At 39.4% G+C, this 20,417-nt stretch overlaps 1 protein-coding gene and 3 non-coding genes across 4 annotated transcripts in view; 1 reads left to right on the top strand and 3 right to left on the bottom strand.

Moving 5' to 3' along the window:
* The window catches only part of sema3h (sema domain, immunoglobulin domain (Ig), short basic domain, secreted, (semaphorin) 3H), a 65,667-nt gene that overhangs the window by 18,898 nt on the left and 26,352 nt on the right, over window positions 1-20,417 (top strand). Inside the window, exons 2-8 of the mRNA XM_059333238.1 lie at window positions 8,185-8,339; window positions 12,891-12,953; window positions 13,625-13,744; window positions 15,624-15,717; window positions 16,961-17,080; window positions 18,022-18,167; window positions 19,127-19,241. Of these exons, the coding sequence (XP_059189221.1) occupies window positions 8,185-8,339; window positions 12,891-12,953; window positions 13,625-13,744; window positions 15,624-15,717; window positions 16,961-17,080; window positions 18,022-18,167; window positions 19,127-19,241 (813 nt within the window). The remainder of the gene's footprint in view (window positions 1-8,184; window positions 8,340-12,890; window positions 12,954-13,624; window positions 13,745-15,623; window positions 15,718-16,960; window positions 17,081-18,021; window positions 18,168-19,126; window positions 19,242-20,417) is intronic.
* On the bottom strand, window positions 15,821-15,892 carry trnam-cau (transfer RNA methionine (anticodon CAU)). The gene has a single exon. It is a non-coding gene; the product is annotated as a tRNA-Met (tRNA).
* Window positions 15,899-15,971, bottom strand: trnar-ccu (transfer RNA arginine (anticodon CCU)). The gene has a single exon. It is a non-coding gene; the product is annotated as a tRNA-Arg (tRNA).
* On the bottom strand, window positions 20,316-20,388 carry trnar-ccu (transfer RNA arginine (anticodon CCU)). The gene has a single exon. It is a non-coding gene; the product is annotated as a tRNA-Arg (tRNA).

The raw sequence follows: 20,417 nt of genomic DNA, 5'->3' as shown, positions 1-20,417 counted from the left end.
GGTGGTTTCACATTCAATTAAGCTGAGCTTTTCCCTTTATATTGAGTTAAGCAAGGTCCTGCCGTTCTTGAGGCATGCAGACTGTAATTCAGATGAAGTGCCTGATGCTTGAGCAACCAGAGCGAGGCATAATTTCCACCAAGGTTAGATTCCCTGTGAAGAGGATGGATGAATAGCCTCGTCTTCAAATGGGCTTGGAATTCAAATAGTTTTCCATTAAAACATTTACAGGTGCCTCAGTGGACATTGGCCTTTTTAGTTTTCAAAGTTGGAATAAATAATTTTGTGTTTCCTGCAATTCAACATAATGCTTACCAACAAATAAAGCAGAGGCTGGGGGAAGAAGTATTTAGATCCATTACTTAAGTAAAAGTACTAATACAACACTGCAAAATTACACCACCACAAGTAGAAGTCCTGCAGTCAAAACTTATCAGTATCAGCATCAAAATGTACTTGAAGTATCAAAAGTAAAAGTACTCTTTATGCAGAATGGACCCACCCAGATTGTTTTATATATTCTAAATATCTTATTAGATTATTCGTATTGATGCATTTGTGTAAGCAGTGTTTTTATTTTGTAAAGATGGGACTAATTTTATCTACTTAATACACTGTTATTAGGTTTAATAAAAAATATGTCAAATCACTTTAAATGTATCATGATTTTTATGTTAAATCTCGACCTGAAAAGTAACTTAAGCTGGCAGCTAAATGTAGTGGAGTAAAAAGTGCAATATTTGCCTTTAAATCAGGGAAGCAGAGGTATAAAGCTACATAAAATGCAAATGCTCAAGTTAAGAACAAGTACCTAAAAATGTGTACTTACAGTACAGTACTTGAGTGAATGTACTTAGTTACATTCCACTGCTGAAAGAATCCATTTTTCAAATTGTGAATCTCTCACCAGTTGGCCCTGCAAATGAAAAACAGGAACCACAAACTTACTTGAAAGCACCGTAGACCCTTGACACAACTGAAATTTCATAGCCAAAAAAGAAAAAGCACAGGTGTTATTAATAACCATAATATTCACTGCATTGCAGTTACACGTGCTGTTTTAAGGCCTTAATCTTCAATAAATGTTCTTCATTTCCTCAGCTATTTGGCTTGAGTATTGAACACCACCTCCCATAGCTTTTTCTGCCAAGTATCCATTATTAAGACATTCTTAATGCCTTCTAAGGTGTCCTCATACAGCAATCGACCTGGTGGAGGAAACTTTAAATTTTGTGGAAAATATTCGACTCTTTGGGTATCATGTGGTCCTGGAGCCACCTACCACAGATCAGATCTCTGTTTGTCTATGGACAGATTTTGTCAACGTGTCAGCGTGACAACTGTGAAGTGGTGAAATGTAACTGAGTAGATTTACTCAAGTACTGTACTTAAGTATAATTTTGACTTACTTATACTTTACTTGAGTATTTCAATATATGTAACTTTATAGTTCTACTTCACTACATTTTAGAGGCAAATATTGCACTTTTTACTTCACTACATTTAGCTGACAGTGTTAGTTACTTTTCAGGTCGAGATTTAACATGAAAAATATATTAATTTATAATGTGTATGCATGTTTATAAATAGAACCACATAAAGGTATATTAAGTAGTTACAATAGGCCATACCTTGACAATAGTAAAATGCTGCTAACATAATAAATATCAATAATAATAATCCAATAATATATTTAGAATATATATAACAATCTGTGTGGGGCTGTTTTACTTTTACATTGGATACTTTGAGTTCATTTTGATGCTGATACTTTTTACTTTTACTTCAGTAAGTTTTGAGTGCACGACTTTTACTTGTAGTGGAGTAATTCTGCAGTATTGGTACTTTTACTTAAGTCAGGGATCTGAATACTTCTTCCACCATTGCAACCGTGCATGATGAAACTTTACGGGTGTGTAGTTGAGATCAAAATGAAGGAAGAATTTGAATATGGGGGTGGTTTGAGCAAAGGGAACTGGAAGTAGAGGGTAGGATGGTATGTTGGAGGGTATTTTTGTGTACACGCATACATTATTCATATATATATATATATCATCCTCTGTAAACTTGGATAACTTAAAGTAATTATACCCCGCTTAATGTATCTTCTGTATCAACTGTAAATGATGTCTACTGTACATTAGCAAACAGGTAATTCAGTGGTAACAATAAGCCTTTCAGGTGAAACAAAAAATCTGTCGTCTTGACTGACTCATTATTTACCAGTGCTATTTGCACGTAGGTTTCACATTTCATTTTTATGATTTCACAGCATAGAAAGAGAAAAAAATGTTTAAAACATGGGTTTAAAACAATTTCCATAGTTTTGGTCATCATTCCAGTGTGCTATGATAATATGTTGCTGTTAAAAATGTACTGCAGAGATGTGGGGGTGTGGTGTCTCTGCTTCAATAAACAATAAACAAAGCTTGAACAAAACAAATGGAAAAAGTCACGATTCTGTTGAATCTCGTGCACCCACTGGGATTAATGAAGCCAGGATCAGTGTGAAGCGAAACAATTGACCTCTTTGACCATTTGCTGAATAGTAACACTGGAACTAATAAACAGAGATTCCCCACTGAGCTAAAGTACAGTTTCTACTGTCTGCCTTTAGTGCACAGAGCTTTCCTCTCCAACTGATTCTCTGTTTCATTCTCTCTCCATCTCCATCCAGTCATACCTTCCTCTCTCTTTTCTCTCTCATTTCCTTTCTGCTCATCCATCTCTGGTGTTTTCTCCTGACTGTCAGCACGTTGTGGTTCCTCTCATTGCTGTCTCCAGCATCAGTCTGTCTTTCTTCCTCCTCCTCCTGCTCTTCTTCCTCCTGAATTTCCAGCCTTTGTTCTCTGCTTTCATGAGTCTCTGCCTTACATTTTTTCCTTTCTTCTCTGGCATTTTTTCTACTCCTCTCTTCTCCCACGGCTGCTGTCTCCTATGCTCTTTCCCTCACCTGTCATCCATCCAATCATCATTTCTCACCCTGTCATCATATCATTTTTCCTCTCACTTTTGCCTCTTTTTTTTTCATCAGCCTCTCTCACCCCTCTCCTCCCCCTCGGTCCACCTGTCTATCCATCATTCTTTACTCTGTTATTACTCTACAATTTTCCCTCTCGGCTGCTCTTCCCCCTCATCCTCCTTTTTCACTTGGTTTCACTTCCTCCTCAATCCACCCATATGCCCATCATTCCCCTCAGCCCCGTCATCGCAAAATGATTTTTACAGGAGCTCTCTTTTCTATCTGCGTCGACCTTTCCTGCCCAATCCCTGCCTGTCTTTTCCCATTCCTCCTCCTCCTGTTCATCCTCATCATCGTCAATCAATATTTATTAATTTTTTCCATCAAGATTTCTCTCTGCTCACTCATTTTCTCTCTCCCCCTCTTCAGTTTCCTCCTCATCTGTCTGTCATCATGTCATGTTTTGACATTTCTCCTATTCTCATCTCATAACTGTCTTCACCCATCAGACCGTTTTCATCTTGTTGTCACTTTGCCATGTCATTTTTCTCATCCCCTCTCCCTCCTCCTCCTCCTCCTCTCTTTGACTTTATCCACCTTTGCTATATTACCCTCTCACAATTACTTTGTAGTTTATGTGCAAAAATACAGATGAAAAGTGTTACAAATAAAATCCACAATGCAATACAGTGATCAGATTTAACAAAAAAGTTTTTTTGGTCCAAAAAAAAAAGAGTGGACTATATTATATTTATGCAATATTTGGTTCTGTTCTGATCTGATCACATGATTATGTGCCAGCCCGTAACTGTAAACAAAAATCACATGGGCTCACAGCATGGAGTTTGTTAATTGGGCAGAGTTGTGGACACCTGTCATCCCACCATGTTGTACATTTTGATGAATTTGGAAAGGGTCCAAACCAATCAGATTCAAGTTCCTGTACAATTAGTTAAACAGGACCGACTTTTTCACACCGTGTTTGTTTGGTGCTCCTAATAGTTGGCTGAACACCAAGCCTGGGGTTAACCGCTTATTGGCATCTTAAGTTACAAGAGAGGAGAAAATCCATATTTGTGGGGCTGTGTGAAGCATCTGCATTGTTGCATGTTCAGTTGTTAACCCTAACCCCAGCTGTTCACTTGTTCTAACCCTAACCCTAACCCTAACCTCAAAAGTGAAGCCAATGTAGAAGTGCCTTGAACCTGCATTCTTTCTAACAGCCAGCAGGGGTCGACTTCACTGGCTGCAAAAAGAAGTCCAACTGTATGAAAGTGTCTCTGTACTTCTTACTTGATTTATTACCTCAGTAAACATTCTCATAATAAGTTCATGGTCTCAATCACTACTTTAAAGTCTTCTTCAATACAGCATAATGTTTCTTTTTATAAAATGTGATCACATTTAGAACAAAATAGACGATAAAGCAGGGAGTGCTTTAAGGATTTGCTACCTTGTGATTGACAAGGCACTACCATGGTGCACTGTGACTGTTCCTCTTAATTTCAAGTCAACTTTCTGCGCTAGATTTTTGAGTTTGAAGCCAACTTAAGATGTTACGTTTTGAGGAAATGTGCCAACATTTGAGTCAATTAGATATTTCTTTGTTGAGATAACTTATCATTCAATATAACTTATAAAATATATAACAATAAAAGTTGTGCTAACAGCTAACTAATGTTTTTCATTCCAAATTATTTATCTTTCATGTGTACAAAAACATTATATTTTGAGTTCTGCCACCTTTTAATTTTGATGTCAGACCAACTTTACACAAGAAACTTAAAAAAGATAGTTAACAGAAAAAAATTGATATAGCGTCACTGTATCCCACACCCGGACTGTACTTCCATCCTTCACAATAAAATACAGTATAGTTAAATTTCATATGTATGATGCTGCTTTTTAAGTTTGTCGCCCGAGTGTCGCCCAAGCATTCTTCCTGCTTTCTCTCATCAGAATTACTTTCGTATTGTAATTAGACATGTAAATCTCCATTTACATTAATTAAATTTCACACGTAAATTGTTAAATATGTATAAATCACTAATACCTACACTGGTGGTGGAGATCTTATTTGAAATGACCGCGAAACACCGGAAAGTGTGGCATTGCAGATGTGTCCGATGTGGGATACAGTTACTATAGTTTAAACCACAATTAAATATTTTCTGTTCAGTTGATCGAACAATGATTGTAAGGCCAGTGTGCAGTTTGAACAGATTACACTCTCAGTCTTAACACAAGAGCAACACACTTGTCTCAGAAGACGACAGACACATACTGTTTCAGCAGTCCGTAGTGGTGATTTAGTACCAACAGAGTTTGAATGGTCTTTTGTTCATGAGTAAATCTCAACAAAGGGATACAAGTATGTTCACGGTGAATTTACCCTGTCTCTCATCCCGTGCCTCTTGCCATCTCTTTCTCTATCCTTGTATTTTATATCCAGTCTGTCATCATTTCATGGTCCTTCAGCAGTCTCATCTCATTTCTCTCTCAGTATTTCACATCGATCTTCAGCACCTCAAGCGTGTCTCATTTCTCATAAATCTCTCCCTTTTTCTGTTTTCCTTCTCTTCCACTCAGTGTCCACTCACTCCTCAACACATTTTATTCATCTATAAGTCTCTGGTCAAACCATTTTTTCTCTTGAACCAACATGCCAACTAACATGATATGTAGCGTATAAAGAACACATACAGCAGCGTTGAAGGTATTCAGAGTCATTCATTACTTCTTTCTTAGATCCCACATCTGCTTCAGTCAGCTTTAGTTCAGATAATTGGCATGTGTGTGTGTGGAGAGGCAAGGCTGTGTGGGCATAATTTATAGAAGAAGAGGCAGCCACAGTGTTGTGTCAGCACACAGGTTTGTATTTTGATGGATAGATTTCTGTTTGTTGGGTTGTAAATGTGTGCAAAGCAGAAGTGCTGTGTCAAGACGTTTTATTTTATTGTGCAGTCCTTTGATAAAGCCCTACAACAGCATATCATTGGCTAATTAGAATATATTTTTTCATTTAATGAGTCCAGAAGAAGATTTTAACTTCATCAGATTGCATTTAAAAAACAGTAAATGTATCATGTACGCCATACTTCAACATCCAGTGCCTGCTGCGTTATTCAGTGGGGTAGAGCTGCTCGGGGTTGAATGATTGATTCCCAGGAAAGGCGCCCATGCTGGAAGTTAACACCCCCGTGATATTGTACGGAATATTGACCCGATTATCTTCTGCATCTTTGTGTCAGTTCAGATTAAGCTGCTTGAGGAAACACGCCGCGTGTATGAGACAGGTTTTCCATCACTCTGAAAGAAGAAGCGCTGCATGAATGCTCATCACTTGAATTGTAAAGATCTATACATGATCTCTCTTTCATAAGAGTGAGCTGAGTTTGCTGCCGCAGTGAAAGATGATAAATCATTAATATCTCCTTTAAATCTTCCCCTGAGTGAACCAATATTGTGTGCTAAAGCTACATAATGTATGTTAATTACAAGCTGAATTATTATCCCATATATCCCATTGTCCCTTAGGGTCTGCTTTATTCACTTGGATTGGAACATTTACTCTTCAGCTTCCCCTCCCCTTTATATATTTGATATTAAAGCATCACAGAACAGCCAGGTTGCTTAACAAGAGTATGCATTTTACTAACTTTATGGGCCCAACTTTTTTTGGGTTTTGAAGTTCAAACCATAAGCTCTTCCTGCCTCTCGCTGCTATTTAGAGCTGCCAACGTGTGAAGCCCTGCCTGGTGCTGCTTTAAGCCTATATGTTTATGCTTTTAGCTTTGAGGGCCGATGCCAAGTCCAATCCACTGAAAAAACAGTTGGCAGTTAAAATATGAAAGTTAACACAAGACAGACGGACGTGCAGTGTTCTCATAGTTCTCATAGTTTACATGGCGCAACAGTGTAATCTTTTAAAAAACATTTAAGCCGAACGCTGGTTATCTGTGCTTTCAGAATGGCTCGTTATCACACAATCTGTCTGGAGATGGAGTTCAGGTACTGCGTGTCTGTGTGCAAGTGTGTGTTTGTTTATTCATAAAAGATACATTGCAGTTTCTTTTGTTTGACTCGAGTGTCCGGTGTGATAAGAGCAATGCAGCTGCAAGACAAACAACTGACAATGGTTGTCTGATGGATGCTGCAGGTGTGGGAAAGTTTGTGTCTTTGACCCACATGTTAGTTTATCTGATTGTTTGTCTGTTAAAAAACTCACTTGCTTCTTAACTTGATTAAAAAAACCATCAGTCACTTTAACAAATATTTAGATTGGGTATTATGGGTATTTGTATTTTATCTTTTTGTATTTATTGTTGTTCCTGATGCCAATGCCTGTGTAAACCACATTTTCAATTGTGAACATTAAAAACTTGGCTCTTACACCTCTCTGAAGGTGAGTTAGGAGCCAATTAGTTTGCTTTACAGCTAGCCTAGCTCTCATTACTGGCACTAAAACCACAATTTACAATTCTGCTTTGTGTACGGATTAAAACCATAGGTGTGTTATAAGAACTGGATACAAAAGATGGCACCGATTCAGTCAAAAGAGAAATGCTCGACAAGCCTTAAAAAAGTTTTAGACTTTAAGTTTACTTCCTGTTGTGCAGCCCACTAAATATGTGCAGTTGTGTGATACCCTGGCTGCAAGTTCCTGCTCAGCCCATGAATTTTACATTGTGACGTCACAGATTTTTAAATTGCTTTTCTCGGTTCAAGGAACATTTTACAAATATAAAATGTCCTTGAATTAAAAAAGAGTAGTAATTGACCTTTTCTGAAGTTTGAGGTGTCCTTGTTTGACAGACATCTCTGTTTTTTGTAGTGGTGGTCTATGGGGAAATGGTGACTTTTTGTTATTATACCACAAGTGGCCACTGGGAGAAATTGGCTGAGTTGTGGCACCGTCTCCAGCTCTATAATATATCCACGTTTATTGAATTAGTTTTAGAGGTACATCAGGGTGTATTTTTGAACTTTTTAGAACCCTGAGTTAGCTGTTTTCTCTGCTTCCAGTCTTGATGCTAAGCTAAGATAATCCTCTCCTGGCTCTAGCTCCATAGTTAATGCACAGACCTAACAGTGGCATCAATCTTCTTCTCTGACTCAACTCTGACTGCAAGAAAGTTTATTTCATGTTAATTTCTTCCAGATTCCCTTGCACATTTCGCTGAGTGTAATCCATCATTTTTTTGCTTTCTGTCCTCTGTCAGAGCTGATCCAGAATGGCCGCCTGCTGACACTGCCCCTGGTGGCCGGAGACCTGCACTCCCTGCTGCCTGACGAAGACAGGAGGCGTCTGTACGTGGCCATGAAAGATAACCTGCTGTCTACCAGTCTGGACGACATAACGCAGAACCCACACAAGGTTAGAGCTGGAGGACACACACATGCATTCACATACCATCCGAGGCAAGGTACAACACAAACATACAAGAGACAAGTTGAATGCTCTAAGCTAAACACATAAACACACAGTCAATGACAGCAGATAACTAATGTGTCAGGGCTTTGATGGGACTAATTACACATGGTATGAGGAAGTGGAAAGTCACACCCCTCTGATTGCCTATCTTTAGCTAGTTCCTCTCTCTTATTACAGAAACTCACATATTTTCTTCTTTAGTCCCTGTTTTCTAATTTGTACCATCATCAACTTCAATTAATAGTAATTAGTGACACAAGTAGACAGAAACAGTGTTCAGCTTATCCACTGATATTTGGAAAGATCTCAAAAGCTTAACATGCCTGTTTTGTTGTAGAAGTTAAATATGCCCTTTGAAGTTCTCTTCTAAACAAATAAAGTTATATTTACATTCAGTTTTTGCAACCAAAATACATTGTGTGCATTCTTGAGGTCTAACAAATGTGTCAAAAGCATTTCCTTCTGTTTTGTTTTTTTTCGTATTTCAAATCCAGCATAATGTTTGAAAGCTTGTCTTCTTTTTCCCTGCCTTTACTGGCACATTGCAGCAATTTCTCTTTATATTACCACAAACTGTTGATCAGCGGAATAGTGTGACACCATTGGCATGTGTGTCCTTGTGCATTGGTACAAGGTAAATAAAAAATGGAGACCCAGTCATTGAAAAACAACCCTTTAAGACACCCTGAATGAGGTATACAGCTCCTTTGTTACCTAACGTTTTGTAACTTTCCAAACGGACTAACAGATAGCAAGATAATGGCTTCCAGTCAGGCCACAAATAATTTTTTGCACATTTCTCACATTCCTAACTCCACCACTGTCCACGTTCACGGCTGAGCAGCAGGGTTCTTGTTGGCACTGGAGAGCTGTTATGCTTTTAGAGACAAAGAGAGAAAAGCTGAAATTTGGATCAAGTTATAAACAGATCACCTTTGAATCATTAGCAACCTGTGTTCAGCCTGTTAATTTTTTTTTCTTCTGTGGCCTATTTAGCGATTTCTTCTGCCAGTGAGTGCTTTTGCTTTTCTGCTTTTCTTGATTTCCTCATAGCATCAATAGTATAAAGCTTAAAACCCCGAGGCAGACCCCCTGCTATGCTCTGCCCTCTCTTGATTCAGCTGGTCAAGTTCCCACCCTGACACGTGTCACTCATCCTTATGGGGCTGTGTGTGTCGCTACTCACCAGTGGTGGGAATCCCAAAACCTGTCTGCCATTAGGGAAAGCATTCTTTATATTCACGGGACCCCAAACTTTGTTTTTTTATGTGTGTTACAACATCTGGGTTCCTTCTGCAAATTGAATTTTAAATCCAGACAGACATAGTGACGGTGTGCCAACCAGTCTGCTTAAATTGAGGGTCAAAGCAAGGACAGCGGCAGTGCTGTCTTTTTCATAACTCTGCCCTGCTAGATCAAATCAATACCCTCATCTGTCAGCTATCAGACAGCCAGACAGGTAGGCAAGAAGACAGGCAACCAGTGAGGCAGACGGACAGCAGTCAAGCCGGCCAGCCACCCACTCAGCCAGGCAGTCAGCCAACAAAACGATAGATAGTCATAGTCAACTCATAGCTCAGCCCTGTGCTGGCTGTAAAGCTATATACTTGTACTTACAGTATTTATAGTCTGTTTATACCGTTCCAGCTCGTGTGCAGTCTTTTCCCTTGTGGTGTTAAAACCACTCACAGTGCCATATTCTCTACATTTCTGTTTACTTTCTCTGCTACTGACACCCAGAGCTTCTTATGAGTGCAGCTTCAGACCAAGTTATTGCACCTTTTTTCATTCTTTATTTTCATGATTTAAACCTAACACATACTTTTATATATGTGCAGTAATACTGGCTCAATAAAACAGATTTTGGCACTGAGAGATGGACACGTAACCAGTTCCTCCTGTCCATCCCAGTTCAGGGCAGCATGCCAAATGTGATGTTGCTGCCTTCAGACACATTTTTCTTTGATCAGGCAAAAAGCCCTCAAGGCATTCCTTCTGTGTGAGTCTGCAGCTGGAAACCCACATTACAGAAAGGGTCACCAAGGGTTTCAATGTGTGTTTGTGGCTTTTTCTTACGTATTTATTCTGAAGTCACTCTCACTGCTTCTTTTGTTTCCACTTTCTCTCTTGTCTTTTCTTTCCAGCATTGGTATTCTTTACCAAAGTAGAGAAATGTTTCATTTCTCAATGTCAATTTTTCTTCTCATGATTTGCATAATAATAAATAACAAATAACTTTTTTTTCCTGCCAAGTGAATTCTGTTTTCTGGGTAAACCCATGTTGTATAAACTGACAACCAGCATGCTCTTCACAGAGGGGTACATTAACCAAAGTCTTTACCTGGAGAGAATCCTTTAGTGGTGGCCCATGTCAGTGTGTGGTATTTGGAGATAAGGGGGAACGTGGTCTCTGATCTTATCAGATCGTCTCGACTCTGCACTGGGCTCTGCGGGAATGACTACATCGGCGAACAATTACTGGACATCCAGACGAAATTGTTTCCTGAAAGCACCATCATTTGTCATGAATCATTTCTGAGGAGTTGGTGGGGGCCAATATCAATGCACAGATCATTTCTTAATTCATTTTCCATCATTAATGACACTTAAGAAGTCGGAATTTTCATCTGGGGTGATATTTTTACCATTTCTCATTTTAAAGTGGTGTGAACTAAAACAAAAGTTCAGTTCCTGCTTTTCCTTTGCAGTCTGTGTGGTATGTATAGATACTAATCAATCAGTCCAATCTCTGCTTCATCGCTCTGATCTCTGAGGGAATGACTGACTCAGGGAAATATTTAGATTAGTCATGTCGCTGCCATTTGAATAAGCTGCAATTCTGTCACACATCTATCAGTTTCCTTTCCTTGACATGAAAGCAGTGGAATAATGCCCATTTCTGATTGTTTTTTATTATTATATACTGATTATGTTTACTTACATTAACGTCATCCAGCAAATCCAGACATCCAGAAGTCATCCATCAGAAATAAGTCTTTTCATGGGCGATTCTCTGAAACCTACCCAGGATGAACCAATTTTAAAAAGAAAAAAAAACCCACAACCAAACCTGAGTGGGCCCAAAGCAGATGTGACCTGCTTCTTCAACAACCTGTGGATTTAATCAGACATACAGATGTATGCCTTTACAAAAGACTTAAAGAAATTAGTTGAGGTCTCCATATCATTTGTCAGGTTTCATCGCTTGCCTCATTTCTGCATTACAGAGGTTTTTCTTTCTTTTTCTTTTGGAACACCGTTATTTATCTTGGCAGTGATGCACATGTCAAAGAAAATAAAACAGATATTGGCCTTTGGGCTGGCTGATGATCAGAAGGAGACATAAAGCACGTATGTTGGCTTCTGTGTGGGCGAACTGTCTCACCGAGACTAATCAGTCAACATTTTTGCTTCCTAGCCAGAGTGCTGTTCTCTTAACATGATAAGCACAAAATCTGATTTGCCTATCTTATCGGATCCTATAAGAACTTAATCTACATCAGACGGACTAGAAACAGACTGTGGCAAAGGAAGCTGACATGACAAAGAACCATGTTAGAGGAGCTGGAACCTTGATTAGGATCTTAGATTTTCAATAGGTGACTCAAATGTTTCTTTAAAGGTCCCTTATTGTGAAAGTGTATTTTTTTATTGTAAAGCAAGTCTAGGTGCTCTTTAAATACTATCAAAATACTCAACAAATGGATAAGTGCACACAGTCTGTATTCAGAAAATGTGTCCTTAAAAGAGCCATCAGGATTTTTGTAAGCTTGTGATGGTCATAACTATAGTATTTATAGGTAGAAAGTGATGCTACAGGGCTGTTACAGTCATTCCCCAGCTGCAATGATGGTGCAGAGACAGCAAGAGCTGAGGACCAATCAGAGCAGATTGGACTTTTTCAGAAGAGGGACTTAAAGAGATTTTAACAGGGACTTAAACGAAGCATTTCAGACGGAAGGTGAATACAGGTACAGTATATTCAGATAGACAGTATGAGAAAAATATTGTTTTATTGTACATTAAAGCATGTTTACAGATGTCACAAAACACATGCCATAATTCACAATGCACAATTCTGTAAACAATAACATCATCTGGTTGCTCTATCGAAACTGAGGACAATATTATAATGCATTATGCTGCACATGTAGCTGAAGCTAAAGACTCTTAAGTCACAGTCAAACAGTAGATTAATTTGTCATGTTGCCACCATCACTGCTGCTCTGACAGCTTGACTCATCATTAGGACTCGGCAGCGCTTCCAGTTGGTTTTTATTTTCTCCTGCTTGAAGGTGCCCCACAAGAGGTCTCCTCCTGCCTTTTTTTCATCTAGATTAGTCATGTTTTACTGACTCTCCCTGCCTCGCTTCCTTGTCAAGCAACTGCCAATGCCAAAAGGCTTTTATCGGAAAATTTAGAGTGAGTAATAAACACAGCTTTAAATCTCTTTTTCTCCCTCTTTGTTTTCTGTATCTCTCTCGCTCTCTGTAGCTGTACTGGCCAGCCAGTCCAGACCGCGTCCAAGAATGTCTCATGGCTGGGAAGGATCCAGAGGTGATTCAACACACACACTCATGGATAGACACAGAAACACACACTAGATTGCATAAGTAAGGCAAAATGTACCACAGTAACTACTGTGTGTTACAGTAAATGAAGGTGATTGGATCAGTGGCTTACAGGTCAGGTTATACCAGGTTTCTCCACCAAACAGGAAACTGTGTAAAGATTTCTCCAGCAATAAAGCTCAACTGTTGCATGATAGGTTACAATCTAGAGCGGAACTAGAATTGATTGAATCTGATTCATTTCAGAGAAATAAACAAACAACTGAGCTCTGATGCTAGCGACTCTATCAAGATTCAGGTGAGCTAGATTTATTCAGTCAAGGAAACGAAAAAATGGACAGACTTTCACATAAAAGAAGAGAGAAAAATTGCTCCTCATCGAGCAAACATGTCTTACTTTGAAGTTCAGTGTCTTTGTGGATTTTGTGTGTAAAAACTTTGGCACTTTGAGCAAACTTTAACCTGTATTTTTCACATTGCACAACAAATCCAAATGAGAAACATGCAGTTCCTGTTGTTTCAATAAAGTTCAGATTGGCTCTTTTTGTTATTACTTTTCCAGTTTTGTTGATAGTTTAACTATTTACCATAAAATACTCCACATCCTCCATTATTTCTCACATTGTGTTCTATCTCTGTGTGTGTCTCTCGGTCTAGTTGGAGTGTGCTAACTTCCTGCGAGTCCTGCAGCCTTTTAATCAGACTCACCTGTACGTTTGTGGCACCGGAGCATTCAACCCCAGATGTGCTTTCATAGCGACCAGCGTCTTCCAACAGGTAATGCTGCAAGCACACGTATACATGTAGCATGTAGCCACTTAACCCGCTGGAAGAGATTCTACTGTTTCACTGACAGAAATTTAATTTGCTTTAATTCATAAGGCTTTATTTGCATTACAATTGAGATGTGTCACCAAAGAACAATTGCAAAATACATTTAATTAATTCATCACAAAAATATAGTGAATAACATTACTATATGAATGAGTGAAAATAGATAATGAAATAGGTAATAGTGTCACTGTACCAAAGTAGATTTTTTTGTAGCTCCAAAATCCAACAGAGATACATCTTCTCATTAGATGATCGCATCACATCAATTTCAGAAGTTCCAGTTAATCTTTCATTGATATTATATCAATTATTTTAGCTTATAAACGTAATATTTTTAATCAGGACTTTCAGTAGTAGTAAAAAGAGTATTAGATCAGGTACTTCGGGCCAAATTTAGAAGGTTACAGCTATTATTTCGGTGTGTCAAATACTAGCACGGTCCCCCATAAAGTTGGAATAATTTTGTTTTCAAACACAATCCTCTGTTAATTGTGGTTTCATTTTCATTTGGACATGTTTGGAAGAGATTGATTAATGCAGTTTTGAGAAGATATACACTTTATCTTTCAAGAATAAATCACATTGTCACATGGAAAGAGGTAAACAATATTTTATTACAACTTCAATTTAGTAATTTTAGCTTGTAAACATATTTTTAATCAGGACTTTCAGTATTTATATTAGGTGCTCCTTGCCAGATTTAGAAGGCTACAGCTATTATTTCAGTTTGTCGGATACATATACAATAAATATATATATGTAAATATATTTAAGTAAAAGATCCGAATCGGCAAATACTCAATATTAAAGGACTATAAAAATAAATAATATAACACTTTAATTTGACATCCTCAGCTTTTTCAAACACATGATCATCATAGTATTAAGTTAATAATACGAAATAATAAAAAAGACCCTTTTTCTATGAAGCAATACTGTTCCTGCCACCCACCATCCTATGTGTGTGTCCTGACTCCCACTCCCAGCCCCTATACACAGGCCTATCAGCAGCTGAAATATCATGTGTGTGGTGTCTGCCCCTATACCCATATATCTACCAGGGTCTCCCTGTGCCATCTGTCCATAATATATACAGTGTACCTTTTGTCATTGAGGCTGCACTCTGGGGGCCATCGGACACGGTCGATTTGACATTTTATGTCAAATACTGAATGAATAATAATGAGTGAACACTAAGGCCCAAGTGTGTCTCCTTTATTCCACAATGATTACTTGGTAATTTTTCATGATTTAGACACATGTGGGTTATCATTTTGTCAGAAATAGGTTAATGGTTCTGAATTCCCTCAGTGTGTGTGTGTGTGAGGTTTAAACCTGTGCCAGTTGTTGAATGTGGGATCAGAGAGTGTGTGGTTTTATATGTGTGTGGGTATGTGCATTCCTGCATTGGTATCCTTAAGTGTGTGTGTCAGGGAACAGCTAATCCCATGAAAGGCTGTGTGAGATCAGAGAGGTTCAGACATGGTGCTTAGAGGAGCTGGTGGTGCTGACTGGTTTAAGACTGGACTTCACACATTTAAAATCCCTCCACTTAGCCTGATTACCCTCGATTAGCCACTTACTCTGTGTGTAGGCGTCTGAGTGTGTGTGGCAGGGCGAGTTCAGCTGGCTGAAAAAAGTACTTTTGCTTATTTAACAGAATTAGTGAGTAAATGAAAATATTTATAAATTAAAGAATTAATGAAAGAGTCCTAACCTGTCACTCTGCCCAAATAACTTGTTTTTTCTTGTCCAACTGTCAAAACTGGCTGATTTTCTCCCTCCCTGTCTGAGTGACCTTTGTCTCCGTTTTCTTTGCCAGTCAGAGCACCAAACACTCTCCTACAGTCAAACAGAGTGTGGGAAAGGGAAATGTCCCTACGATCCTTTCCAGAAAACAGCCTCCGCTGTCGTTGGTAAGTTGAATGTCTCGATTGCATTTTCCTCAAACCACAGCTCAAGGACACTATGTTTGGATGACGAGTTTTACCGAGCATAAGACAAGACTCAATAAAAAGATAGCAGAGGATGGTTTCGATCCATCGACCTCTGGGTTATGGGCCCAGCACGCTTCCGCTGCGCCACTCTGCTGAAAATCACCCCAGATGGGACTTGAACCCACAATCCCTGGCTTAGGAGGCCAGTGCCTTATCCATTAGGCCACTGGGGCTCAATAACTGTCACTTTTACTACAAAGGAACAAAGGGGTAGCATAGACATCAGCTTAGAATAATATAACAACAGCCCTGAGGTCACCGTGGCAGTGGTGCACGACAATGTTGCACGACAATGAAGAGATAAAGTAACAAACTGGGGGGCAACGTGGGCATTGACCAGACGAGGGGGAATCTGGCTTTCACTACCATTTATGGGAATTGTAAGAACCAGTGTTTTTGGAGCTGGACCATATAAGGTTCCCTTTAATATCTCAGTCTTCCAAGTTTATGGAAGTGAAATACCAAATCACTGGAGTACTCTCAATTAATTTAAATGTCTCTAAGGTGAAAAACTACCAGTAAAACACTGTTAGAAACAAACAAAACCCCAGTAGTGGTAGTCGTAAAATATGTCCCATTGGACCAAAAGCCCATTACTCCATCTGTCCAATATCCTGGAAACAAAGGCACACTGCTCTGAAAATGCACCTTTCAGTTGTTGGGTGTCCATTAACTGCTGGCTACTACTTTTTAGATTCTGTTTGCGTATGGTTTAACAGATCTACCTCCCAAATATCTCAGTCTTCAATCCCTGTCTTAGGAGGCCAGTGCCTTATACATTAGGCCAGTGATGATCAGTCAGTTTCACAACAAAGAAACAATGGGGTACCACAGACGTCAGCTTAGAGTAATATGACAACAGCCCCTGAGGTCACCGTGGTAGTGGCAGAGGTGGCACAACAATGAAGAGATAAAGTAACTCATACTGATTCATAGTGAGTCTTTAGACTCAGCTTGGGCTGGAGACAGTAGACATTTTTAACAGAAAGCCTGCATTAAAAACTGGGGACATGGCGTTTGAAAGACATGGCAGAGGGGATCTGACAAAACAATGTTATCTGGTTGCATGAACCATTGTGAGAATATGTTGGAATAAAACAAACTTTGTCAAACTGACTTACTTTTTTTAAAAATCACCTAAACCTTTTGTTATTCTGTCTAGATGGAGAGCTGTATGCTGGGATCACCTCAGACTTCATGAGCCGGGATTCTGCTTTCTTCCGTAGTCTCGGCAGCCGCCATGTCATCCGCACCGAGCAGTACGACTCCACCTGGCTGCAGGGTAAGTGCAGAGAAACATATCAGAGAACCAAAAGACAAGTAAAGATCTCCCTACGTTTGAAAACTGATCTCTGACCTAAAGCAGTCCGATGCCATGACACAAAGTCTTTGAGTTTTTGTTCTGCAAGACCTTTTATACTTTTTCATTCATAAAACACCAAATAAAATTACATTTAGTTAGTATGCTACACAGGATGTTTGTTGATTGCCATCTTTGTAATGTGTGAGTCATGATCATAGACTGTATAAATAAAGTCAGGATGTGTTAGAACTAAAACATGTTCACTACTGAACCTGTTATAACCTGTAGGCCAACGACAATTTTATCTATCCTGCACCTCAGGTTTTACCTGCCAAAAAAACAACTTTATAGGCCATGCCTATAAAAGTAAAGGGGAAACACTGATAACATTTGAAGTAATTTTCAAACAGCTGCCAGTAAAACTCTATTAGTAGAGGATGGTTTCAATCCATCGACCTCTGGGTTATGGGCCCAGCACTCTTCCACTGCGCCACTCTGCTGTAAATCATCCCACATGGGACTCAAACCCACAATCCCTGGCTTAGTAGGCCAGTGCCTTAGCCGCTAGGCCACTGTGGCTTTATGAGCTCATTGTGGTAGCGGCTGAGGTGCCACAACTAACAGCTACACCTTCAAAACGTATTTGTGCTGTTTCTACGGTCTGTTTCTCAATTGAAGTGTTCTCTTTAGTACCATTTGATTGATATAAAAGAATACATTTAACAATCATCTCTCGCCTCTTGCTTTGTAAACTGAAAGTCTTTTGCTCTGAATCAGCATCTCTAAAACTATCTCCTGTGCACCCGCTTGGTGTTTTATCAGTCCAGTGTGTCGACGTCTGCTGCTGATAACAACAAGATACATGTTGACTCTTTCTGCGTTTGTAAACTCAGCTGTACCTGTCTTTCTCTCGCCCCCAGATGCCCAGTTTGTGCGGGTAGCGCCACTGTCTGAAACTGATAACCCAGAAGATGATAAGGTCTACGTGTTCTTCACCGAGCGCGCTCAGGAGGCAGAAGGGGCTGCTGGGAAGGTGCTCTACTCCAGAGTGGCGCGTGTGTGCAAGGTATGGAGTGTGTTTGTCCGCTTGTGTACTTGTATAAGAATCTGTCTGCATGTAGTTTACATAAACATGTGTTTGCCTGAACAGGTAGAATATGGACGTGCTGGTCAATGCGTCTGCTGAGTTGTGTGTTTACGTAAAAAGCAACTATGTGTGATTGGATGTTACTGCCAGCTTGTATAGATACGCATTTTGAAATCTGTTCATAGGGGACTGTTTATAGTTGCTACTATCAGCATGTCTTCTGCTTCACTCTGATACACTGTCAATGTTTAAACTGTTTGTCTTTTTATGCGGACATTTCTCCTGCTTGTGTGCACGTCTTTGTGTTCATCACACCAGAGGCGTGACTCAGAAACAACACAAAAATGTGAAATACTTACTGTAAATATTAAACAACTGTTCATAAAGGCAGTGATGCGAATTTGCAACAGTTGCAACACTTGTTCAATAAAGGTTTTTTTTTATCTTTTACATACTAAACAACTAATCAATTAAGGGTGAAAATAATTGGAAGATTAATGATTAATTAATCACTCTTGCATTTTACTACAGAATTTCATAGAAAATGTTTATATGTAAAGAATCTTAAATAAATTTTGTGTTGGATTTGGTACCGTTTGACCCCACTGACAGCGGGCTTATCGCTTAGGCATCTCCGTTGTGACATACTGTAAAAACAAAGTAATTTTAGCTCATAAACATTGAAAATTATAGTTTAGTATATTTATCAAGGGCCAACTTTATTCTGAATCCATATTAGCTTCAACAAGATGACTAGTCATCCTGAGGTTCACATGGAATATATTTAGAAATAAAAATAAAATAAAAATTAATCAGTGACAGTGATGTTTTGACATTCTTTGAATTTGAAGTAAATGTTTTTTCTGAAGATAAGAGAGAATGATGATTGACCTGAAGTGCAAATATTTTTATTAAATTACTCTTGTCTGTGTGTGTAGAATGACATCGGAGGCCAGAGGAGTTTAGTCAATAAGTGGAGCACCTTCCAGAAGGCTCGTCTGGTGTGTTCAGTCCCAGGACCAGACGGCTTACAGACACACTTCGACCAGCTGCGTGAGTACACAAGAACACCAACTGACGAGCATATTTCATGCACAGTAAAGCTAATCACATCGGACAGGCCCCGACCACTGGTCTCATCAACAGCCGGAGCTCTGCCACTGAATGCTTCATGAAGGAGGAATTTATTTCAGGCTGTATGTGTGTGTGTTTATGAGCCTGAAACAGCAAGAGTTGGAAATTCTTTGCTCAAATATTTTTAAAAACTGAGGGTGAGTTTGCAGACTAAAGCACTTTAGAAGTGTTTAACCACAGCTTCAGTGTGTGTGTGTGTGTGTGTGTGTGTGTGCAGCTCCACAGTTACCACGGTGATCAACAGCCCTGTCGGTCACCTTGGGTTCGTCTTCGTGCCTCAGCCTTGGTAACCACGGAAACTGGCCTCAACATTCAGTTGCTGAGGGTTTATTCATTAACAAGGATTCGCGCCAGTGTCCTCCAGTTGGCTATGTGTGTGTGTGTTTGTGTGTGTGTGTGTGTGTGTGTGTGTGTGTGTGTGTGTGTGTGTGTCCTAAGAAGCAGGTCTACGTAGGCACAAGTCTTTCATGTGTATTTTGAGGGATTGAGGATGTTAGCCTCCCCTCAGCTCTCTGTCTGAACTCGTGGATGCAGATGTACTCACTTTCTTACTTACTTACTTTGAGTGGTGATTAACAAAATTCTGTTAATGCATGACGGTTTGATTGGCCCTACACACCCACACAGGTGTCTTTACTTACTGAGTCCTGGGAATTATATGAGTTTGGTACTAATAAAAATGAATCTTCCTGTTATTCACCTGGGTTTGATTTAGCTGGCTCAAATGGAGGTAGCCACTAAAAAACTGCAGGTCACATGCAACAATATCTGTGATGCAGCAACTGAAGAACGTTCAAGATTCTTATCAAGACGCTCCCACAGATGGTTGCCTCAGAGTGTTGCTTCATTAAAAAAAGTGTTGCTGCGGCTGATCCTTGATGAAACATCCATGCACTCAGAGTTTTCAGACATTTTGGTTATTATACCATATTTACCATTAGATGGTTACAATTTATCAAATTCTGGGTACCACAGTGCCACTTTGCTATAAATCACCCCAGATGGGACTCGAACCCACAATCCCTGGCTTAGGAGGCCAGTGCCTTATCCATTAGGCCACTGGGGCTTGATGAGCAGTCATTTTTACTACAAACA

The sequence above is a fragment of the Centropristis striata genome, chromosome 5, assembly GCF_030273125.1.
Source record: "Centropristis striata isolate RG_2023a ecotype Rhode Island chromosome 5, C.striata_1.0, whole genome shotgun sequence".
Taxonomy (NCBI): domain Eukaryota; kingdom Metazoa; phylum Chordata; class Actinopteri; order Perciformes; family Serranidae; genus Centropristis; species Centropristis striata.
The sequence above is the reverse complement of the archived record's forward strand: the minus strand, read 5'-3'. Positions and strand labels throughout refer to the sequence as shown.